Here is a 25824-nt window from a genome sequence, read left to right as displayed (position 1 = left end):
ATGGAGGGCTCATTCTTTTGGGTTTGGAACGCTTCGTCTGACATTATTACTAGAAAACTAAAACTAAAACGTATACGAATTTTTTTCATAAATCCTGCCTCAATCCTGCCTCAAGCTCCTTTAAGAAAAAGATGGGGAGAAATGTGGAAAAATAAATATGTTGTAAACTCAAATTAGAGCGTCTTCTGTATCTGGAATGAATGTATTCTTGAGTCTATAAGGTAAAAATAATAAGATAACCTTGTTTGAATTGTAAAATGAGTTTGGCTAAGTACAATCTTTGACTAAAACTAGACTAAAATGGACAATTGTGACTAAAATAAGACTAAAATGCTCAGACTTTTAGTCGACTGAAACTTGACACGACTAAAAGGAGAATAAACGTGACTAAAACTACTACAAATAAAATGATAGCTTGACCGAAAGACTAAAACTAAAATGGAAACAGGCTGCCAGAAACGACACTACTAACGACGGCTCGTGTGACCCACCAGGTCCAGGAGGCTCTGGAGGACCTGATGAAGGCCGAGTGCCCCGCCCAAGTTCTGACCACGGAGGGCGCAGATGTCAAGTACTTCAACGACTTTGAAAAGGACAACTCTCAGGTCAGTAGAGACGGATAAAACCCTATCAGGGTGTATAGGGGTCAAATCTGCGGCAGGTTGAGAACAAACCCAGAAAACAGGACTGACGTTGGACGGGCCTCTGGTTTCTTCTCGCCAGTTCTTCAGAGCCCAGATGGGAACTCCTGAGAGGAACTCTGGTTTCTGCGGCTCGTGGTCTCTGAAGAACGCTGAGATCCTGTTCTGGGAGGCCTACGTCACAGAGTCCGGAGACGCGTACGGACCGGTGATGCTGGACCGACATCCCACGGTAAAACACGCCACGCCTTTATTCTGGTGACGGCAGCAGAAACCTTCACGACTCCTCATAAAACACTTTTGTTGTTGTTGCAGCTTTGCTTTGCGTACAAGGGACTGTTGAAGGATGAAGTCGGGGTGAGGTTCACCTACTGGGACAGCGATGGCGTTGCCATGACGACCACCGCAGAGATCGGAGTCGTCTTCAACAAGGAGCCCAGGTCAGTAGGATCCTGTTTTGGTTTGTGCGACGGCTCCGATACGAGGTTGGCGTTACCCAGCGGCGCTGCGGGGGTGACAGGCGTCGTTTCCTTCCCAGGTGGAGCTACAGATGCGTGGACCTGCTGAGCTCGCTGCAGACGCGTTACACCGGGAGCGGTTACGTCCTGCTGGAGATTTACCTCTACAAAGACGCCTCCGGCGCAGACTTCTACGTTGACGCCGTCCACATCGGGAAGACACCCACCACCACCGAGAACAACGGTAGGCAAAGATCTCCTGTTTCATTTCTACTAAAACAAGTATAGAGGGTCTGCATTGACGTCACTTCCCCACTTGACCACGCTACCTTACTCGCACTGAGTGGCAAAACATCAGCAAAAATGGCTGCAACTAGTGGAGAAGACGGGATAACAGCTGATTATGGGCTTAAAGGAGCTTGAGGCCGGATTGTGGCAAGATTTATGAAAAAAATCCGTATACATTTTAAGTTTTCTAGTAATAATGTCAGATGAAGCGTTCCAAACCCAAAAGAATGAGCCCTCTGGTGTATCTCTCCGTTGCCTTGAACAGGCTGTGTGCTGCAAAATGTGCTGCAATTCGGTCCCGAATTTCCCGCGCTGTCCTGTGGATGTGACGTCACATGACGCTGCATGCACGTTCTCCCCGTTCTCCCGTGCCGGCTTCACTGTTGGCTGCAGTACCCCCAACGGCCGTCGTGGTGAAGGGTGGCGCTAGAGAGTCTCATTTCTTAAAAGGAGCCTCAAGCTCCTTTAAAATAAAGGCAGTTGGACTTGACAGTGACCCGTACAGTTACCCCAAGAACCAGTGGTCCATGGACATTAATATTTGTCCACGAATCCAGTTTCCTGATATTTATATGTACTTAATTTCTATGCCGGAGAAATACACAAAGCAAAGCTTTAAGGCGTACAAAAGTCTTGACACTTGGTTCTACTTTAAGGCAGGATTTGTTGGCGAAATTAAAGTGATGAGGACACCGAACTTTATGATTCGACCATTTAATGCTAGATACCCAAAAATCCAACATTACTTGATACAAAATGGGAACCACAAATCCACATTTCAGTGCCTGGAGTCCAGTTGTTTCTGCGAATTGCACATTTGTCTCTCTTAAACTTATTTTTCGGCAGTCTGTAAAACGATAACTCCAATTTCTTGCTAAATCTATGAGTACAGTCGATCGCACAACAGCTCTTTCCCATTTTAGATGTTTTCCAGTTGCTCAAACTGAAAGTTTACGCTGCCACTCAGTCTTTCTGCCACTCAGTCTTTCTGCCACTCAGTGGGCGTAACCCGCTGTGAAGTCGCATCTGTGACGTCATATGCATTCCCTCTATAAGTATGTAAACAAATATTTGCATGTTTTCCTCGCGGCTGCTCAGCGGTTCCCCACAAGAGGAGACCTCCCCCGTTTGAGAGCTCGGGGAAGTCGTTCGACGCGTTCGCCGTCACCAAAGACCGATCAGCTGCTCCACAGATCAGATACGAGATCAGGGCCGTCCCGCTGGAATGTGCCTCCGGGTTCCCGCTGCTGGAGGTCGGCTTCCTGCAGGTAACCTTCATTTTAAGGACAAGAAAGGTTCACAGCCTGGTTCATGTCAGTTAGAGCAGTGAGACCAGATAGACCCAAACCTCTCGCTTGAAAGTGTTGGTCTTTTTGTCTCCTCTACTCTGAAAGATGTCCGGCAGTAGCGAGGACACGGCTGAGTTCAGTGCAGGCGGAGCCAGCGTCAACGTCTCCCGCCCCTTCAGGGCCACGCCTCCTCTGAACGGCACCTTTGACGTGGAGTTTAATGGAGGCCGAGCTGAAGGTGGGTCTGACACGCAGGGGTGAAGTTTGTGAAAGTGCTGTCATGGTTGCGTGCAGCGATGTCCACAGATATTTAATGTTCGAGAGCCACAGGTGACCTCTGAGTCCTAACAGGTGTTGTGCCACAAAGGGGGTGCTGTTTCACTTATTCGGTACAGATGATCTCTGTACCAAAAAGAATTAGTTCACCTATGATGTGGAACAGGTAGGTCAAGGTGGGGTTTTAAACCACTTGACACAAGCTTTTAGGGCTGGGTATTGTTAAGAACCTCACGATTCGATTTGATTTGGATTCTTTAGGTTTCAATTCGATTCAATATTGATTTAAATGCTTCGATATCGATTCAGTAAGACGTAGAAATACACCAATACCTGTTGGCAATTTTTCATTATTTTTATTTTCATGCCTATAACACGTGGCATGTTACTTCACATAGAAATGAACTGAGCAATTAAACTTAGCAGCACCATAATGGCTCACTTGTGCATTTGTACTGGAGTACAAAAGTTAAAATAAAAAAAAAAAACACATGACAGTTTTGTGTCAACATGAAAAATAAAGTGCATGTAAACTTAAATAAAATGTCTTTCCTCTTGGACATTGTAATAGACCTCACAACATCTGATATAAAACAAAGGCAAAATACAAATACAGATAGATTCCAACACCAAATTGAAAAAAAAAAACAAAAAAAATATAAAGGACAAGACAGTTAAATGTTAATAAAAAAGATAAATGAATAAAAATAAAAACAGCATAATATGCGAGAGTAAGTTTCATGTTAAGAAATTCAGTGATTTACAGATGCCAATGGTTTTTTGTGCCTTTGTGTTTTTCGATGAGCAGATCGTCCTCATATATTTTTCAAGTTCTTTTTTGAGTACAAAGAATTCAGGCTTTCTGTGGATGAATTTGCACTTATGTACCGGTATGTGAAACTTTGCTAAAAATAAAGACACATTTATAAAAAAGGAAGCGTCACTATCTTTGTGATTAAAATTATGAAAACCAAAAATAATATTCTGATAATAAAGATGAAAATCAGAAATAGAAGAATCAGCAATATACTTGTGGAAGTCCCTCCATAATTTAAAAGTGAATTCACATGACCAGAATAAGTGAGAATATGTTTAAGGATGCCTTTGGCAAAAAGAACAATTAACATCTATATCATTCTTAAATTTTGATAAATATTGTTTTACAGGGTAGAATTTGTGTATCAATTTAAAAGAGATCTCTTTGACTTTATTTGATAGAAAGAATCTTTGTGGTAACGACCATTTGTCCACTCAATCTCTGTCACGAAATTGACCCAATAAAATGTGGTTGGTGGGATGGAAGTTAAGCCATCCTGAAACATGGCAGATGAAAAGCAAACACTACCAAGGGAAGACTGTGACACATCAGGAGGGTTGCATGATAGGGGAGACCTGACGTTTGTCTCTGCGTCCCTCAGGTCTGTCGGTGGACATCAGCGAGGAAGACCTGAAGTTCGCCCTGGAGGGAATCGCAGGAATGGGCCAGGTGCAGGTGAAGCAGCAGGGCAGCTGCAGGAGGCCCAAGTGGAGGGTGGAGTGGCTCACCAAGCCCGGAGACCAGCCGCTCATGAAGGTGCAGCTCTGCCGGCTTTACCTTCAGCCTCTTTGTCTTCTCTAGCTTCACAACAGCGAGCAGGGCGGTGCTGCGTTAAGAGAGGGATTAAGTTTGTTGTTCAGCAGCTTATTTTCCCCTCACAGCATGCAGGCCATGGACTTTCCCTCCCCTGAGGTCACATTTTGTTTTGCTGGATGATGATGATGACGTCTGACTGCTTTTCTACAGTTTCACCAACATATTTCCTGACTTCATGCTCTCAGAACTCAGCATCGGTGAGGTTTTAGTTCTGACCGCAGGTCCTGTTCTCCGCAGATCGACGGCGCGTCGATTGTCGGCAGAAATGTTGACATTTCCGCCCGTGAGAAAGTGAAGGGAGGACTGCTGATTCGAGGCCTGACGGGGGATTTCTTCCGGGTGTGGGAAGACAAACCGCAGGTACATCTGTGCAGAAACGTGCGGTTTCACGTTTCAGCAATTATCTCTAACCCTGAATGTCGGCTCATGTGCTTGCAAAGTGTTAAGTCCTACTTTAGTAGCTCTGAGCGTTATTTATGCATCTTGCGCCTCCAGGCAGCACTTCTTCTTTTGTAAGCCTGACTGACATCTGGCTTTCATTATTCCACCGTCTTGACAGTCGTAACTCCAACATGACAAGCTTAACGATTATTCCAACACAATGGTGTTGTTTGTGTGGTTGCTTGCAGGTGGAGGTGTACATCAACGGCATTCCCTCAAAATGTTCCGGCAACTGCAGCTTCGAGTGGTCCGAGGAGAAAACTCCGGTGGTGACCGGGATCAGCCCGTCTCAAGGTGCGCTTTAAAAAACTTTAAGGCAAGGCAAAGCAAGTTTATTTGTGTAGCACAATTCAACACAAGGTAATTCAAAGTGCCCTACATCAACATTAAAAGCGGCAAGACACGATTAAAGCATAAATAACAAATAAAATGAAATAAAATGATAAGAAAGAGGTAAAATAATAGATAGCACAAGTTGTTAAAAAGTAAGGGGAGAGTACAGCAGGTACATCTCATTCTTACAATGGCAAGAATTACATTTCTATAAGGTCAAAACGTACAAAGACCGGGTCAAATACAGTATTACAAAACTGATCTGTAACAATTCGTACGGTGAATTTGACAATTCTATGCCACAATGCCTGTTTCCAGGTCTTATTTCACACAACTGACAAGAATTACGTTTCTATACGGTCAAAACGTGCAAAGACAGGTTCAAATACAGTATTAGAAAGTAATCTGTGCCGATTCGTACGGTGAATTAAACCAATTTGACAATTCTACATCACAATGCCTGCATTCGGGGCTTATCCATAACTTTGCACGGTTTTCAAAAGTATTTAATTCAAGAGTACGCTTAAATAACAAATAAAATGATAAGAAAAGAGGTAAAATAATAAAAAGCACAAGTTGTTAAAAAGTAAGGGCAGTAGAGTACAGCAGGTAAGTATTTAATTAAACAGTAATGTTTTTAACCCTGATTTAAAGGATCTACAGTTGGAGCAGACCTCAGGTCTACAGGAAGTTTGTTCCACCGGTGAAGAGCAGAATAACTGAACGCTGCCTCACCTTGCTTGGTTCTGGTTCTTGGGAACCACAACAAACCAGATCCAGATGAACCTCAGGGGTCTGGGAGCTTCATAGGAACTAACAAAACTTTAAAAAAAACTTTAAAGTACCCGGTTGATGGGTCAGAACTTGAACAAAAACAGACTCAGAGTGCGGTTTGATCTCGATGTCCCTGGTCTCCCCAGGTTCTGATGGTCTGGGGACTCTGCTGACCATCACTGGGACCGGCTTCAGCTCGGAAAATGCTTCTGTCATGGTGGGAAGAACCAAGTGTGTCGTTGAGGAATTCACCGGTAAGTAGACGGATCCGTCGGCAGAGGACACCGAGCTTGAGGTTTACACATTCTACCACTTTTCTCCAACTTTGAGGTCAATAATTCGGGTTTTTAAAGTGACTGCAAACAGTACGTGCTGATCCAGTCTTTTAGACGGTTCTAGTGATCACACCACCACACACTCATGAATTTAAATGTTAATAAAGTATGTGAAAGAGGCCTGGTGAAGGACGCGCTTGCTCTTGCACACACTTTAAGGAAATGCATATCTGCTGCTCGGTTAAACTGCATAGAAATGTCCCCCACAAAGCTTTGGTACATGGTACCAACAGTTTATTTTTATGCACAGCCCTTAGAAAAAGGTAAAAAAAAGATGGTTGTAGTGACGTGAAAAGCTAAAATTAGGTACAAAACGACAAAAAAAAGTTGAAAGCTGGAAAATTTAATAAAAAAAAGGTAAAAATCAAGTTAGAAATTTACAAAACGTTACAATGAAAGAAGAATTTTTTACAGTAAATGTAATGACGAGAAATGTAGAAGATTAGTCGTCTGGTGGTAATAATATTGGTTATAAAAATAACATTATTGTTATAATAACACACACACACACACACACACACACACACACACACACACACACACACACACACATATATACATATATATATATGTATGTATTAATCCATCCATATATGTATATTATATACACAAAAACACAATTATATAAACATGCATACATATATCTACAGAAACATATATCCACACATGTGCACATAGACACATTAGCTAAAAAAGGAAAGAACAATCATTCTCATCTGTCGATAATCAGAAAATGTACTCATTATCAGACTGTTTTTAACTGATCAATATATAGGAATTTAACTTTTGGATCTTCTGAGCTACATAATTTGATTGATTGATTGATTGATTTGATTTATTTTGTACATGTAAAAAGACAACAATTAAAAGAGAAGATATGAAAACAAAACAAAACAAACACAGAAATACAAAGAATTTCATCCTTTAAAGCGACACTACGTAACTTTTCCACCTTAATATCATATTTCCAGAGTCATTGTGATGGAACATCAACTTCCAACAGGTTTAATGAACCTCTGTCATGGTCTGAGGGGTCTGTATCACCTTCACTGGCACTATGTAACTTTGAGGTGGATGGTAGGAACCCTTCCACACTACTGGTAAAGCACTACCGCTTTTGTCTAAAGGAGCCGCCAAACTCAACAAAAGCTGAAAGTTACGTTGTGCTGCTTTAACACTTAAAATCTTAATTTACATGTGCAAAAAGGAGTAGGAAGAAGTGTAAACTTATTTAACCCTAACCCCCATTCACTAATCATTTATCACTTATTTACACCATACTATCTCTATATTAACTCCATCTGCTCTATATCTATATATATCCATATACATACATACATACATAGCTGCCCATTTCTGTACATAAATATAAACAAATCTACCCGTTCAACCACTAGTGTTATATCAGGCCCCTAAAGGCGGCTAAACCCCTTCCTCTTTGTACTTTGTGAAAATCATGTTTTTATATTTCTTTTTAAACTGGTTAATGTTTGGACATAAAATGAGATAAGTTCGTCCTGGCCTGTATGTATGTGACCCCTGAGGAGATTAACTGGTTTCCATGGTTTCCTCACAGCCACCTCTCAGGTGTGCAGGCTGGGCGGAGCCGGCGCCGGCACCTACCCAGTGTCGCTCAGCTTCCCGTCTCTGGGGGCGTCGCGTCACGCCGGCGACGGCGTCTTCCTCTTCACCTACCAGCTCATCGTTTCCTCTGTCTCCCCGCCGTCCGGGAGCGTCGCAGGTGAGACTCTGGACCAACAGGACCGACATCTGGGCTTCATCCTGATGTTCTAACCGCCGTCTCCCGCCCCCCAGGGGGGACTCTGCTGACCGTGAAGGGCTTTGGCCTCGGCCCCGACGCCTCGGTCACCGTGGGTGGTGCCGAGTGCGTGATGGTGGACGCCACCGCCACCGAGCTGCGCTGCACGACACCGGCGGTACGTCAGTCACCGTTGTCGGAAGATCTGGTTCACATTAGTGATGGGGAAAAAAATCGATATTGCAATATATTATTGCGCTCTCTGTCGCAATAAATAATCGATAAACTGACGGCAAATATCGATATTTTATTACGACACACATAATGGATTTAAACGGTTGTCATCGCACTATTGTTCATGCACTTTAATTTGTCCAGCTGTACAGTGTTTACTTACTACTTTGCTTACTGACTTTTCAGTGTTAGAAACAAAGCAGTGCACTGTCCTGGTTTATATAAAACATGTTATTAATGTTCATGCACTTTAATCTGTCCAGCTGTACAGTGTTTACATTTACAAGCCTAGGAGGCAGTGAGGCACTATACAAATGCACTTTCTTTGTACATTGTATGAAGTTTTGGCATTGAACATTGAATGCTTAACTACAGACGGACATCCGTGCAATTAGTTCAGTCGGGCTCTGTGCAATAAGTTTCTTCTTCTATTGTGTAATGGGTTTTCTGGGAGTGGGAACTGATGTGGGTTAATTATAGTGTGGTTGATTCTATGTTTGGGCAAAGACTTCAGGGTTGTTTATATGTTTGTTGGAGTATGATTGTCGCCGTGCCTCGTGTCCAAGACACATTTCTCCTAAGGGAGACAATAAAGATCCATCTTATCTTACAGACGTTTTCCTTTTTCAGTCACATATATCATGATATATCGTTGATGAAATTTCTTACAATGTATCGAATATCGTAGATATCGTGTATCGTAATATTATTGTTATCGTGGGCCACATGTCGCCACAGTATTGAATCGTGAGTTACCCGTATCGTCCCACCCCTAGTTCACATGTCCGTTTCCTGTCTCTTGCTCGTGTGAACCTGGTTTGATTGTAGTACCGCCTCTTGTTTCAGGGCGCACCGGGCTCGCGGGCCGTGGAGGTGACGGCGGGGAACACGACCCGGACCGCCGACAGCTCCTTCACCTACGACGACAGCCTCACACCTCGCATCTCCGGCCTGAGTCCCGGGACGGCGTCCGTGATCGGTACGTTCAGGCCTCCGGCTCTCAGACCGATGCATGACCGGAACCTCCCATCGGGTTCTTTGATCCGTTTAAGAGAAGAACGGCGGTGAAGGTGAACGCCGTCTGCCTTTTCTTCAGACATAATACACGGCTGCATGAAGAGAAAGGGATTTAGGGTTCGTTCTTTGCGTTCTATTCTCCGTCTGGCACGGCAGCCGCCATCGACTCCCTTGATGCAAAGCTGCTGTACTTTTGTCAGTGAACTGGTTTTGTGAGGACAATAACAGAGGAAACTGAGGAGTCTTTTGTGTTTTTAGCCGGCGAAGAAGGAACGTTTTTTTGTTTGTTTCATATTTTTATTGATGCCAGAGTAACAAAGGCACTTCCATATGCCAGGGCACATTGGTGACAGCAATGAACATGGTTGTATGCACCAGTGGATTTAAATTTACATACTTTTAAGCACAAATAACAATTACACAAAACAAGACTAGATAAACAATACAGTGAAATAGACAAAGTCTGTCTGAAATAATTAACTGGGCACATAAACACAAGGACAGATACAAATAAATAAATGAGTAAAAATCTGGTAAAAACAAACAAGAAAAAAAACAGAAAGAAAACCCAAGTAATAAATAAATAAATAAAAAGGGAATGGGGGGGGGGGGGGGGGGGGTTACGTTGTCGCAAAAAAGTCCATAAACGGTTGCTATTTATTGTAGAATTTTTTGTTCAAGTTTCCCCTTCTTGGGTATCTAATTTTCTCTACTTTTAAAAAGGACATAATCTTGTTAATCTACTGTGTCCTGGAAGGAGCTGTCGTGGATTTCCAGTTAAAAAGGAGGTGGCGTTTAGCAATTACGTAGGTGAAAGCTATTACTTCCAATCCTTTAGTAGAGTATCGGGTATACTCATCAGGAAGACCAAAAATGCCAATGTGTGGTGAGGCGTCAATAGTTTTTGAAGATACCTTGGACATGGTGTCGAAGTGAAAGACAAAGGAAAGTTTAACGAGGTCAGACAGACGCCCGTGTCAGGTGAGGGAGGCTTCTGTCCTCTGTGCTTTATCTCTACTTCTGGTGTGACTTGGTACTCATCGGTCATCAGATCCACTTTTAGACCTCCGTAGTTCGATCGGGGGGGTCGGATGTTGTGAAACCTGGTGGATCAACACAGACTACGTTGACATGCAGTCAATAACCCTTTTCTCACCGGAATATTAGCAATAACCCGGTTGCGCACGGTCCTGTAAACACCAATAACCCCTTTGAATAACCGGAATTTGCTTATATTCCGGTTTTTAAAAACCCGAAAATTACCCCTGGGTTACTCCTTTTCTAACCCGAATATTTGGTCATGTATACGCCTAACCCTCATGGGTTCATGGGAATTTGCCCAACCAGTCTACATGTTTTTTGTGGATCTGGAGAAGACATTTGACCGTGTCCCTCGTGCCATTCTGTGGGGGGTGCTCGGTGAGTATGGAGTCCGGGGCCCTCTATTAAGGGCTGTCCGGTCTCTATATGATCGGAGCAGGAGTTTGGACGGGATTTCTAGGCGCAGCCAGGGGCCGGAGGGGATCCGGTTTGGGAACCACGGGATTTCATCTTTGCTTTTTGCGGATGACGTTGTCCTGTTGGCTTCATCAGACCGGGACCTTCAGCATGTGCTGGGGCGGTTTGAGGCAGAGTGCGACAGGGATGAGAATCAGCACCTCGAAGACCGAGGCCATGGTTCTCCACCGGGAAAGGGTGGCGTGCATTCTCCGGGTGGGTGGAGAAGTCCTGCCTCAGGTGGAGGAGTTCAAGTATCTCGGGGTCTTGTTCACGAGTGAGGGAACGATGGAGCGTAAGATTGACAGACGGATCGGTGCAGCGTCCGCAGTACCGGACCGTCGTGGTGAAGAGGGAGCTGAGTCGAAAGGCGAAGCTCTCGATTTACCGGTCAATCTACGCACCTACCCTCACCTATGGTCATGAACTTTGGGTAGTGACCGAAAGGACAAGATCGCGGATACAAGCGGCCGAGATGAGTTTCCTCCGCAGGGTGGCTGGACGCTCCCTTAGAGATAGGGTGAGGAGTTCGGTCACCCGGGAGGAGCTCGGAGTCGAGCCGCTGCTCCTTCACATTGAGAGGAGTCAGCTGAGGTGGTTTGGGCATCTGTACCGGATGCCTCCTGGACGCCTCCCTAGGGAGGTGTTCCATGCATGTCCCTCCGGGAGGAGACCCCGGGGAAGACCCAGGACACGCTGGAGAGACTATGTCTCTCGGCTGGCCTGGGAACGCCTCGGACTCCCCCCGGAGGAGCTGGAGGAAGTGTCTGGGGTGAAGGAAGTCTGGGCATCTCTGCTGAGACTGCTGCCCCTGCGACCCGGGAACGGATAAGCGGCGGAAAATGGATGGATGGATAGATGGATGGATTGATGGTATACGCCTAACGGGATATCCCCATCAAAAGGAACAGGAATTTGTTTTCTGTGCATGTTCTTTTTGCAAAGGAATCTTGGTCTTTTGAGTTCAGGAAGACATACGCCAGATTCTCACGCCAGTCGGCGTCGATGAACTCCATCATTACTACCCGTTCCCACCAGTCCTGACTGCGCACCTTCATCCAAAGTGTCAGGGGTGCTCTGGTGGAAACGGGTAGCATGGATATGGATGGCACAGCTCTGGCTCCATTTGCTATTTCGTCACGTTCTTGCTTTCCATTAATGAAGAAGGCGACGAGGAATAGTGTTAAATCCTGGTGGTGGGTTAGTACCAGCACCAAAGCGCAAAAGAAGGCGACTTCTACTGGGCTGTTTATTATCCGCCGTGCTGCTGTTATTGTTGTTGTTTTGGATTTGGATACAGGAAGAAGAAGCGGAAATGACGGGAATTGCATCAAGACGTTCTCCGTGCGTCGCTGGTTTGATCCAGATATCCCAAATGATTACAATTACATGTATACAGGGATAACCCTGTTTGCTCACGCATGGAAACAGATTATTCCCAATGTTTCAGTAAACGGAATATTGACCTTAACCTGAATTTTGACTGCATGTTAACGTAGTGAAGGTAACACGCTGTCCTGTAATCCCGGAGATCAGCAGGGCCGCCGCGGCCTCGATCAATGGCATTTAACCGGGTGACGAGGGCTAATAACCTCTTGCGTTGTCGAGTGAAATGTTTTCTTTGTCTTCTGTGAAGGACGGCAGGTTCTCACCATCCAGGGCTCCAACCTCGGCGGCCCGGACAACGACAGCGTCGTGTTCGTGGGCGTGAAACAGTGCGTCACCGTGCAGTGGACGCCGACGGAAATCAGCTGCGTCCTCCCTGCGCTGCCGCCCGGCGTTCACGAGGTGGACGTGCAGGTCGGGAGCAGAGGGGCCGCCCAGATGAGGTACAGTAGGGGCACCCAGAGGTGAGGGTCAGGGTCAGACGGGCAAGATCTCTATTGTCTCTTCTTCTTTCTCAGCAGCGGCGTGAACGCCACCGTGGAGTACATCCTGGAGGTGTCCGGCGTCTCGCCGCCGCTCGGCTCGCTGCTGGGAGGAACCAGGCTGACTGTTTCTGGCTCTGGGTTCAGCAGCAACGCCACTGACAACAGAGTGTCCATTGGTAAGAACCCCCGGGGTCCTGATCCTCGTGTACCAGGAGTTCAGAAACGATGACCCAAACTCTCCCTTCTGTCTTGTCCTGGCTCCGCGTGGCAGGAGGCGCCGACTGCGAGGTGGTGGCCGCTTCGCAGGGTGAGCTGCAGTGCATTGTGCAGTCGGAGGAGACGACCCACGGCGTCACAAACCAGGGATCCCACCTCAGTAGGTTCCCGTCTTTTTTAACGATGCCGGCCAAATCCAAGCTCAAGTGGAATTAACACAAAACCCACAAGCAATCATTTACAAGAAACTGCTGCAAACTGAAACCCGACTCCAGCTGTTACCAGCGTGCCTCTGTGATTAGCCGTGTTAGGAATAGAGGGAATGCGCATGACATCACGGATGCGACTTCACAGCGAGTTTCGCCCACTGAGTGGCAGAAAGACTGAGTGGCTGCGTAAACTTTCAGTTTGAGCAACTGGAAAACATCTAAAATGGGAAAGAGCTGTTGTGCGATCGACTGTACTCATAGATTTAGCAAGAAATCGGAGTTATCGTTTTACAGACTGCCGAAAAATAAACTTAAGAGAGACAAATGGATCGCTGCAATTCGCAGAAACAACTGGATTCCAGGCACCGAAACGTGGATTTGCGGTTCCCATTTTGTATCAAGTAATGTTGGATTTTTGGGTAGCTAACGTTAAACGGTCAAATCATAAAGTTCAGTGTCCTCATTACTTTAATTTCTAAAAAAAAATATTAATGTCCATGGACCACTGGTTCTTGGGGTAACTGTACGGGTCACTGTCAAGTCCAACTGCCTTTAATCTAAACCCATAATTATCCCGTCTTCTCCACTAGTTGCAGCTGTTTTTGCTAGATGTAGACAGTATGGAGCTTTAACGTGGGAACTCTACGTTGCAGCTCAGGGACCGGGCTACGCATGGAGTCCCGCCTCGCTCACTGTGTCTGTCGGAGACTCTGTAATGTGGCGCTGGGAGGCGCCCGCCTTCCTGAGAGTCGGGTACCGGGTCTTCAGCGTCTCCAACCCGAGTGGCGCCACCTACGAAGGAGGACCGCTGTACAGTGGAGACGCCAGGACGGCAGAAGGTAAAATAACCGGACCACAATTTACTGGAAATGAAGCTGAAATGTGAGATTTGACGCCGACCCAACAGGGCTGAGTTTTGCCGGAGCATTTCCTGCTCCGAGAACGTCATCTGATTGGTTTTCAGATGGATTTGCGTTTGGTGCTTGATTGGGATCAACTGGATCCAGATCCAGATGTGGATTCCAGCTTTTTGTGTTCAGATGTGTTTGAGTAGCAGAAAAAGATGGGACTAAAGATGGGAATTGATAAGAATTTTACGATTCTTATCAAGGGAATCGGTTCTTCATCGATTCCCTTATCGATTCTCATTTGGAAAAAAAGGACAACAATGAGACAAATCGCGCTAATATGATAAACAGTGTTCCTTAGTTAATTAGTTACCTGCAGTATTATTAGCCAAGGACATGCTAACGTTGCTGCTGCTGGGTTGAGAATTACTGATGTTAGGCTGGAGCGGAAATGAGCGAAAACGCGACATTCATTGATTGTTATTGCTGCTGTGTCTGCAAATGTTTTTGCATGCTCGTAGTATTTCCTCACTTTGACAAAATATTCACTTGGCAAGTATCACAAGTTTGCCCTGTTGTCTTTTTTTACTGAAATGTAACCAGACTTTTGAGCGTCTATATGGCTTGGGCGCCATGTTTGCTCTTGACTGCTTGCTATGCTACATGCGTGATGACGTCATTTGTGCCTACTGGAATTGAAAAGGGAATCGGTTTCAAAATTTACAAATTGATTCCAAGGAATTGAAACACTGGGAACTGGTTCCGAACAATTGAATATTGAATATTTAATCATTTAAGTATTTATTTAATTTTGAATGAATCGGTGTTCCAAAGTAAGTAAGTAAAAGGATGGATGGCAGTAAAGATGAGCAGAAAACAAGATGGAAACAGGAAAGAGGAGGGTCCTTAATGGCTTTATGACGTTTGTGAGAAGGAGACTTTTAAATTCTGTCCAGGGTCTCACAGGAAGCCGATCTCTTGTTCTAACCTTCAGCAGAACTCTTTCTGCAGTATTTTATTTCAGCTGGAAACTGCTCGGGGTGATTTTAGGACATCCTGAGGACTATCTCAGTCTGAGCGAGGATTTTTTCCTATTCTTTTTCAGTGCTGCAAAGTAGTTTTTTTTTTTATTTCTGACTTTAATCTCAGAATTCTGACTTTTTTCAGAAACCTAAATCAAACAGAAAAATATTTAAAGAGGATTTCTAAAAAAATTTAATTCAAAATTAGGATATTTTTCTCAGAATGCAATTAATCCTCTTCCGTAGAACTTAGCTTGTTCTATAAACTTGTTGTTCACCTGATTTAATGCTGAAATCCTCGTCAGAAATAACTCCAGGGCTCCTTACGGTGGCGCTAGATGCCAAAGTGATGCCATCCAGAATCACGTTGTGGTCAGACGGTCGACATCTGAAGCTGATGGAATCGTTCATGAAGTGAAAAACCACTGGGCCGAGAACCCTGTGGGACACCTTGATTATTCATCTCATTACAAAGATGTTTGTAATGAGGGATGTTTTCTTCCAGTTGTCCTTTAAAGGAGCATGAGGCTCCTTTTAAGAAAAGAGACTCTCTAGCGCCACCCTTCACCACGACGGCCGTTGGGGGTACTGCAGCCAACAGTGAAGCCGGCACGGGAGAACAGAGAGAACCTGCATGCAGCGACATGTGACGTCACATCCGCAGGACAGTGCGGGAAATTCGGGACCGAATTGCAGCACATTTTGCAGCACACAGCCTGTTCGAGGCAACGGAGAGATACACTAGAGGGCTCATTCTTTTTGATTTGGAACGCTTCATCTGACATTATTACTAGAAAACTTAAAATGTATACGGATTTTTTTCATAAATCCTGCCTCAAGCTCCTTTAATTAATCAGAGACATTATTTTCTTGATTTTGTGAGCAGGATTCATAACGTGACTTTAGGCCGGCTTCAACGGTTTGATGTCCCTGGTTTCCTCCTCCCTGTCAGGGGTCTTCAGCTACCGCTTCACCGTGCCGGGCGTCTACTACTACAGCAGCGGCTACGTCGACGAGGCCGAAACCAGGCTGCTGCAGGGAGTCGTGAGGGTCGAGAGCCGGGAGGAGAAGACCAGCCGGGTCTCCGTGAGAGTCGGAGGCATCGAAGCCAGACATGAGGCCGGAGGTGGGATTATTGTTGTTTCTGTCAGCCTGTTTCAGTTCTTTGGGTCGAGCTATCAATTTAGTTTTTATTAGTTTTAGTCATGTTCATTCTCCTTTTAGTCGTGTCAAGTTTCAGTCGACTAAAAGTCTGAGCATTTTAGTCTGATTTTAGTCAGAATTGTCCAGGTCTAGTTTTAGTCAAAGATTGTATTGATCCAAACCCATTTTCCAATTCCAACAAGGTTATCTTATTATTATAGTATTGTTACCTTATAGACCCAAGAATACATTCATTCCAGATACAGAAGACTCTAATTTGAGTTTACAACATATTCATTTTTCCGCATTTCTCCCCATCTTTTTCTTTTCCGACGACACAACACATTGGGTTTTCTTTTCCACGTCTATGTAGGAAAGTGGATCCAAAGATGGATCTTCTTCTTCTCCAGCCCCAGAGCAGATCCCTGCGTTTCTCGATGTAACTTTGTTTTTAATTGACGTGAACCTAGAGCTCTGCGTTAACGGCATCAGCCTCTAACTCTGCAGCTGCATCTTCTGATTCGCTGCCGGCCGCGACTGGGATTGAGGACGTGACGTCACCCAGCAGCAGAACTAAACCAGAGGAAACTACTGAAAACATGGAGATTTAGGATCTTTGGTAGAACATATCGTCTCGTTTTGGTCAACGAAAATGAAGACACATTTTAGCATAGTTTTTATTTTGTAATCTACATTTTAGTCTGGTTTTTATTCCTCTACGATATTGCATTATATATTTAATTATTGTTATCATCACATGACCAGCATTTTCGTTGCGTCTCGTCTCGTTTTCCTCAGGTTATAAAGGTTCGTTGACGACGATATTTAGTCATAATTTTACCTCTAGGTGGGACTCGGAAACTTAATTCTCATTAATGATGCCTGTGGTGAGGTCGGTGATAACGGCAGCATCCCCTGCAGGTTCACGCCGCGGCGCCAGAGCGGCACCACAGTGCGTCACCTTCCCAGAGTGCCCACCGACCAACCAGACTTCAGACGGGGTTTCCTTCAGCGCCACCGCCTGCGCCACACCGACAGTCCACTCCATCTCCCCCAACCGGGGCTCGTACCACCAAGTGATCCGCATCCGGGGGAGTAGCTTCAGCAACGTCACATGCGCCAATGAGGTCAGCTGGATTTACATGTTGAAAGTTTGGGTTGTTTTAGAGGTGAACCCCCTGATAAAGAACCTCGTACTAATGGGCTCAGGGGGACAAAGACACTGGGCTTGACGGTTGAGGCCCCTTGGGGTTCTGAGGTGTGAATTTGTCCCACCTCCTCTTCCTATCCCCATGTACGGAAGAGTATTAGGGCCAGGCAGGAGAAAAATAAAGATAATATTTTAGAGGAGGAAGATTTTTTTTTCATTATGCACTTTGAGAAAAAAGTTGAAATGTCGAGAAAAAAGTTGAAATGTTGAGATTAATGTGGAAGTACAATTTCGAGAAAAAAGTCGAAATGTTAAGAAAAAAGTCGAAATGTCGCGAAAAAAGGCGAATTGGCTTTGCGATATTGATTTGAAACACATATTACACATATGCAGTTGCATAACTTCAACGTACCCTTAACGTTACACTCCAAGGATGTAAATTATTACGGCTGCTGCTGCATAGCTGTCAGTCGCTCTCCTAACTGGATTTGATGGAGGAGACATTTCAACTTTATTCTCAAAATTTCGACTTTATTCACAAAATTTCGACATAATTCTTGAAATTGTATTTCAACAATAATCTCAATATTTCGACTTTTTTCTCAAAGTGCACAATAAAAAAAAATTATAATAATAATAAACTTTATTTCTATAGCACCTTTCATACAAGAATTGCAGCTCAAAATGCTTCACAGTAGGATTATAGACATGTTAAAAACAATTAGAAATAGATAAATAAACAATAATAGCAAATAAAAATAAAAGATAAAACTGATCATATAGAAACATTTAGGTGCAATGATATAATACATATTTTGACAGAATTCAGTTCTAAATTCCTTTATAGAACAATTACTAGGATAGGATAAAAGCAATGTTGAATATAAAAAGGTAAAAATACTGCACTCGTAGGTCGTAGGTCAAATCCCCTCTCAAATATCTTTTCTCCTGCATGGCCCTAATACTCTTCCGTACACATGCTTGCGGTCATTTTGAGTTGAATGAAACTTCTTGTCGGACTTCCTTTGTGCATTTGTTTTTACTTTTCGTCGGGACTTATTTCGGTCTGCTCGATGTGCTGCAGGTGACGGTTGGAGGCGAGCCGTGTCAGGTGATCAACAGCTCGCTGTCCGAGATCAACTGCCAGCTGAGCCCCGACACGGAGTTCTCCATCGGCGTCGCCCTCCCCGTCGCCGTCAGAGTCAACAACCTCGGCGACGCCGTTGTGGCCATCTTGAGCGAGCGCGAGCGTCGCTTCGTGGTGCTGCCGGCGGTCGACTCCGTCTCGCCGCGCGTCGGCAGCCCCACAGGCCACGCCAGGCTCGTCATCCGCGGATCCGGATTCTCCGAGGGGGGGGTGACCGCAGCCTTTGAGCCCTGCGACATCCTGTCGCTCAACTACACCCACATCACCTGCGACACGGCGCCGTCGCAGCCACGCGGCGGCGACGTCGTCTTCCACGCGGGTCCGATCCAGAGCTCCTGCCACTCAAACTGCTCCTTCCTGTACTCCTCCTCCGCCACGCCCGCCGTCAGCAGCATCTCCCCGGATGCCGTCGCCGGCCTGACCGACGTGACCATCTCCGGCTCCGGCTTCGGTAGTCACGTGGAGGATCTGGCCGTCTTCGCCGGCGCGGCAGAGCTGGAGGTGACCTCCGTAACCGACGGCAACGTCACAGCGAGGGTCCCCGGGCTGCCGGCGGGGCTCCACCCGGTGACGGTGGTCGTGAGGAGCAAGGGCCTGGCGTCGGGTCGGGTGACGCTGACCAGCAGCGCTCGGGCGGCGCTGAACCCCGACGTGGGCAGCCTGGCGGGAGGAACCCCACTCGTCCTGGAGGGAAACGGCTTTGCTCCGGGGAACACCAGCGTGATGGTGGGCGGGGAACCCTGCCACATTCAGGAGGTGAGTCCCGCCCTCCTGCGTTGCCTGACTCCTCCCCACGACGCCGGGCAAGTGACCGTCACCGTCCAGGTCTTCTCTGTGACCTACCCACCTCTCAACTTCAACTACTCTGCAGCCCACACTCCCGTCGTCAGCTCCATCAGCCCCACCTCCGGTGATTATAACCTTCTACTCTTTTTACCCTGGATTCACACTGAAAGCACCACAGGCGTCATAGGCGTCCGGTTGCCATTCATTGTCCATGAAAGCTCGCTGCAAGAAGCTTCAGAGGCATCGGAGGCGTCCAGAGCGTCAATTTGAAGTTGAGAAATCTCAACTTTATGCAAATGCGCAGCGTTGACGCCGAGGCAGCGTCCAATCACAGACCGGGATTCCCGAAGCGAGAAGCCTCAATGCAGATTGTACTTTCATGTACACACAAACATACACTCATTCACATGCACACATGAGCAGAGCTGTGCACTAACACACTTATTTTATCAGGAATTAATATATTTCCTCCATTAAACTGACATTTTTGCTGATTTGACTGCCGTTTTTACCTGAACTCTCCTAATGTGAAACACGTGTCTGATGGTTGAGGGGCTTGATGGTCCGAACGATTTTATTTGCTACATCGATCCAACGCAAAATAATTAAAAACCGTGCTTATTAATCACAAAACACAGATTAAACATTATGACCAAATCCGCTACGACCCGGTGTGTCAGTTATCACCGCAGACAGACTGCAGTTTCACCAGGACCGACGACTCTGATGGTTGCTGTTGATCCGCGGACCAAACTTGTTAAGGAGCATGAATCACTCTTATCTATGCAGAAATAACGCTAAAATATAAAGAAGGCTTCCCAAAGTGTGATCCATGGTGAAATATGAAACTAAAGATGTGCACACTATATATAGATACAGTATATGTAGGCTATATGCAATTTGTTCCCTCCAGTTCTGCAGCGCGATGCAGGCGTCCCGAGCCACCACAGGTGATTTTTTACGCTTTCAGTGTGAATCCAGGGCTAGAGACCACGTAGGAGGAAACATCCTCCTCTTTTATTAAGTTAGAGGAATAAATGGTTCAAAATTTCCCCCCACAGGGCCGAGCGGCTCCCTCGTCACTCTGACGGGTTCTGGTTTTGGCAGCGACGCTCAACTCGTCTCTGTCACCATAAATCATGTCCCCTGCAACGTCACGTCCGTCTCCGACGCGCGGCTCCAGTGCACAGCGGGGAACAACCCCGGTGGGGAGTTTCCAGTCGTGCTCCATCACCAGGTCAAAGGCCACGCCCAGTCGGACGTGGCGTTCAAGTACGATCTGACACTCAGCAACGTGCGGCCCAACGAAGGTGAGGCTGGGACCGCCCTTTTCCCGCACTCGGCTTCCTGTCGGTTCTGGTATTTAGTGTGGAGTTTTCTTTTTTAATAGTCACTTCTTTGGTTATTCCGAAACATTAAAGCCAGTCTGTGTAGCAACAATACTTCTGACCACAAGGGGCAGCATGCCACGACAAAGTACATACGTTTTACCTCTGGTGGCTTTACAAAAGGTACCAGACCGTCTCCAATCATCAGCAGAGCAATTGTCCCCTATGTGGTCAAAAGTGACAATGCTACATATAGTGGCTTTAAATGCTCAACAAATGCACTAATGGTAAAATCCAATGTGGAACATGATATTAAAAAGATATTCATGGTTTTTCATTTAAGGATAAAAAGCAAAAGTTGACCAGGCATCTGCGTCATCAGTGTATCTGTAGTTATAGGTAACAATAATTGCTTATCCTATCTTTGATTTCAGCGAACTCATCCTTGCAAAAACAGTCAAACACAAACTAAAAACATGCATGTGTAGATAAATGTATTGTTGGAATTAATAAATAGAAAAAAAGCAAAAAATGTTTTCTATGCACACATTAATGGAAGATTTAAATGTTTTGGAAGGATTCACAGGTTTTAGAAAAAGCAATATGTGCTCCTTGTTTTATTTGACATAAAGTTGTAGCTGGCCCAGATTTGTAGACATACTCTCCTGACAGCGCTGAGCTCAGGTTAATAGTGAAATGAAACATCAGGTGTGTGTCAGATTAGTATAATCCTGCTGTCACAGCCGACCTGGGTTCAAATCCCACTCTGTGGCGCTTTAACGCACATCTTCCTGCCCTCTGTCCTACTTCGAGACTTTTTTTAAAAAGCCAAAACTAAACACATGTTCAAAAGCAGAAAGGAAGTAATTGTTGACCATGCTCATGCAGACCTGTTCTGTTTTTTTCGTAAATCTTCATGATGGTTTCTGATGAGACCTCATGTTTCATGTTTCATTGACTCCATCTTCTCCTGCTGTGATCTGTCCCTCAGGGAGTTTTGGGGGCGGAGCTCTGCTGTCCATCCAGGGCTCTGGGTTCGACCCAGTCAACTCCACGGTGCTGATCTGCGACCAGGAGTGTGAAGTTGACAGAGATATGTCCACGTCCAGTCGTCTGTACTGCTGGTCTCCGCGCAACAACGGTGAGTTCAGTTTTTGTCATTCATGGAGAAGCGTGCTCCATGTTTGACACCCAAATGTGCTGGTTCCGGTTTAAAAAGATTCCAGTTTCATTTTGTCTCCTATCCATCAGAGCTGCTCCATCAGAACACCTTCATAGTTCTTGTTCTTTAAAGAAAATGTTGCAATGATTTTTCCATCAAACACGCTTTGCTAAAATAACTGCAGGTATGTAGAACAGATTGTAGAGGTTTGCAGGTTAGGTCCTCCAGAGCAGGAAGCCCCAAAACCAACAACACCAGGATCAACAACACAACCAACAACACCACTGGCACCAACAACAAAACACCACCAAGATCAATACCAACGACAATAGCACCAACACCAACAACACAGACAGTAGCACAAACACCAGGATCAATAACACCACCAACAATAACAATAGCACCAACAACAAACCTTAACCAACACCACCAAGATCAACAACACCAGCTCCAACACCAAAACTAGCACAAAGACCAACAACACTAACACACCAACACAAGATCACCAAGACCACCACCAAGACCAACAATATGTATAATGTAATGTACTTTATTTATACAGCACTTTACAACAGCCTTTGGGTGTACCAAAGTTCATTACATCAGGAAATAAAACCTTTAAAAGGAGGATAAATAAGAATAATGAAAGAATAGTAAAAAAAACTATAAAATGCAACAGAATCCAATAAGATAAAAGTGTCATCACACTACTGGGGGTTAAAAAACATCTTAAATGGCACCAACGCCACAATCAACAACACCAACAACAACAACAACACTAGCACCAACAACAAACACCACCAAGATCAATACCAACTAACTTGGGTTAAATACCACCAACACAACCACCAACAACAAGATCACCAACAACACCAGCACCGAGACCAATACTAGCACCAACACCAGGATAAACACAAACACTAGCACTAACTATAAATCGACCACCAAGATCAATAAAACCAACACCACCAAAAACAACAAAAGATCACCAACAACACTAGCAGCAACAACAAATACCCTCTAAGACCACCAAGATAAATACCAACAACACCACCACCATCCCTACCACCAACACCAAGATCAACAACACCAAAAACAAAACCTCCACCAACACCACCAAGGTCAATGCCACCACCAAGATAACCAACCCTAGCACCAATACCACCAACACAGAGATCAATACCACCAACAAAAACACCACCACCGAGATCACCAACACCAACACTGGCACATGCATCAAGAGCACCAACACCAAGACCAACAACACCAACACAAGCAGCAACATCAGGATCAACAACAATACTAGCACCAACGGCAAGATCACCAAAACTAGCACCAGGATCACCAAGGACACTTAACACTAGCACCAACAACACTAGCACAAACAACAAAACCCCACCACCAACAACAACACCACCAAGATCACCAAAACTAGCACCAACACCAAGACCAACAACAGAAGCACTGACACAAAGATCACCACCATGACCAACAACACCAACAAGATCACCAAAACTAGCACCAACACCAACAACAGTAGCACTGACACAAATATCACCACCATGACCAACAACACCCACAAGATCACCAAAACTAGCACCAACACCAGGATCAACAACATTAACACCAACAACAAACCCCCACCACCACCACCAAGATCCCCAACAACACCAACACTGCCACCAACACCAAGACCAACAGCACTAACACCAAGATCACAAACACCAACACAAAAAACACCAATATCACCAACACCAAGACCAACAATACCAGCACCAACATCTACAAACTAACACTAGCACCAACACCGGGATTTACAACAACAACAACACTAGTACCAACAACACCACCAACAACAACAATAACGGCACTCGAACCAACACCAGGATTAAAAACAACAACACTAGTACCAACAGCAAGATCAGCAATGCCATGACCCACAACACCAGCACCAAGACCAACAATATCAACACTAGCATCAACACCAGGATCAACACAAACACTAGCACCAACAACAAAACGACCACCAAGATCAACAACCAACTTCCAACACAAACAAAAGTGCCATCTACACCAAGATCAACTGCAACAGGCATGGATTGGACCCAATCGCAGCACAAATGAACCAGGTTTGTGTATTTAACAGTCTTTATTTGGCAGGGTATAGCAGGTCAGAGAATGGCAGCAGAGACTGGATCCAGAGCTTGATAAGTTCCCAGAGGAGAAGCTGATCCGGTGGGTTTCTTGGTGGAGCAGGAACCAGCCACAGGCAGACAAGGATCCAACAGCAGGCAGGCAAACTCTTGGTCGGGGACAGAAGGCTGGAGGATGTACCATCAACAGCACTACCACCTCCACCAAGATCACTAACACCAGGACCAATACCTACAACACCAACAAAAACACTAACACCAACAACAAAACCCCACCCCCACCAAGACCACCAACACCACCACCAATAAAAAGACCAACAACACCAAGATCACCAACATCAAGATCACTACCACCAGCACCAACACCTACAACACCAACACTAGCACGAACACCAGGATAAATAACACTACCACCAACAACAACACTAGCACCAACACCAAGCTCACCAATTCCAGGACCAAAAACACCGGCACCTAGACCTACAAAACCAACACTACCACCAAGATTAACAACACTACCACCAACACCAAGACCAACAACACAAGCACTAACACAAAGACTAACAAAACCAACGCTACCACCAAGATTAACAACACCACCAACAGCAAGTCCAACAACGCAAGCACCAACAACAAGATCACCAATGCTAGTACCGACACGAAAATCAACCACACCACCAACAACAACACTAGCACTAACAACAAAACCCCCACTAATACCACTAACAACACCACTACCAACAGCACTACCACCACCACCAAGATCAGTAACACGAACACTAGCATCAACACCAAGACCAACAACACCAGGACCAATACCTACAACACCAACACTTGCACCAACACCAGGATCAACATTACCAACACTAGCACTAACAACAAAACCCCCACTAATACCACTAACAACACCACTACCAACAGCACTACCACTGCAACCACGATCACTAACACCAACACTAGCACCAACACCAACACCAACACCACCAGGACCAATACCTACAAAACCAACACTTGCACCAACACTAGCACCAACAAAATACCAACATCACCAAGATCACCAACAGCACCATTAACACTAGCACCAACAACAACAACACCAAAATCCACAACAATAAGACCAATAACACCAAGACCAAGATCACCAACACCACCAACACTAGCACCAAGATCAATACCAATTGCAACAACACCAGAACTAACACCAAAGCCAACAACACTAGCACCAATATCAGGATCAACCCCAACAACAACAATAGCACAAACAACAAGCCCCCCACCAACATCACCAAGATTAATACCACTAACAACACCAACACCAAGATAACCAACACTAGCACCAAGACCAAGAACAACAACACTAGCACCAACACCAAGCTCACCAATTCCAGGACCAAAAGCACCGGCACCTAGACCAACAAAACCAACACTACCACCAAGATTAACAACACTACCACCAACACCAAGACCAACAACACAAGCACCAACACAAAGACCACCAACACAAGCACCAACACCAAGACCACCAAGACCACCACCAATAAAAAGACCAACAACACCAAGATCACAAACATCAAGATCACTACCACCAGCACCAACACCTACAACACCAACACTAGCACGAACACCAGGATAAATAACACTACCACAAACAACAACACTAGCACCAACACCAAGCTCACCAATTCCAGGACCAAAAACATCGGCACCTAGACCAACAAAACCAACACTACCACCAAGATTAACAACACTACCACCAACACCAAGATCAACAACACAAGCACCAACAACAAGATCACCAATGCTAGTACCGACAC

At 45.3% G+C, this 25824-nt stretch overlaps 1 protein-coding gene across 1 annotated transcript in view; it reads left to right on the top strand.

Moving 5' to 3' along the window:
* The window catches only part of LOC133460824 (fibrocystin-L-like), a 91278-nt gene that overhangs the window by 18925 nt on the left and 46529 nt on the right, over positions 1–25824 (top strand). Inside the window, exons 19-40 of the mRNA XM_061741588.1 lie at positions 495–605; positions 724–873; positions 957–1081; positions 1180–1343; positions 2486–2655; positions 2782–2914; positions 4371–4525; positions 4823–4945; positions 5215–5320; positions 6280–6387; positions 8045–8209; positions 8284–8405; positions 9308–9440; positions 12612–12804; positions 12880–13022; positions 13118–13222; positions 13925–14110; positions 16094–16310; positions 17225–17411; positions 18519–19491; positions 20429–20677; positions 21687–21836. Of these exons, the coding sequence (XP_061597572.1) occupies positions 495–605; positions 724–873; positions 957–1081; positions 1180–1343; positions 2486–2655; positions 2782–2914; positions 4371–4525; positions 4823–4945; positions 5215–5320; positions 6280–6387; positions 8045–8209; positions 8284–8405; positions 9308–9440; positions 12612–12804; positions 12880–13022; positions 13118–13222; positions 13925–14110; positions 16094–16310; positions 17225–17411; positions 18519–19491; positions 20429–20677; positions 21687–21836 (4168 nt within the window). The remainder of the gene's footprint in view (positions 1–494; positions 606–723; positions 874–956; positions 1082–1179; positions 1344–2485; positions 2656–2781; positions 2915–4370; positions 4526–4822; positions 4946–5214; positions 5321–6279; positions 6388–8044; positions 8210–8283; positions 8406–9307; positions 9441–12611; positions 12805–12879; positions 13023–13117; positions 13223–13924; positions 14111–16093; positions 16311–17224; positions 17412–18518; positions 19492–20428; positions 20678–21686; positions 21837–25824) is intronic.

This window comes from Cololabis saira, chromosome 15, assembly GCF_033807715.1.
Source record: "Cololabis saira isolate AMF1-May2022 chromosome 15, fColSai1.1, whole genome shotgun sequence".
Taxonomy (NCBI): domain Eukaryota; kingdom Metazoa; phylum Chordata; class Actinopteri; order Beloniformes; family Belonidae; genus Cololabis; species Cololabis saira.
Note: the sequence above shows the minus strand (reverse complement) of the source record. Positions and strands in the feature narration are given on the sequence as shown.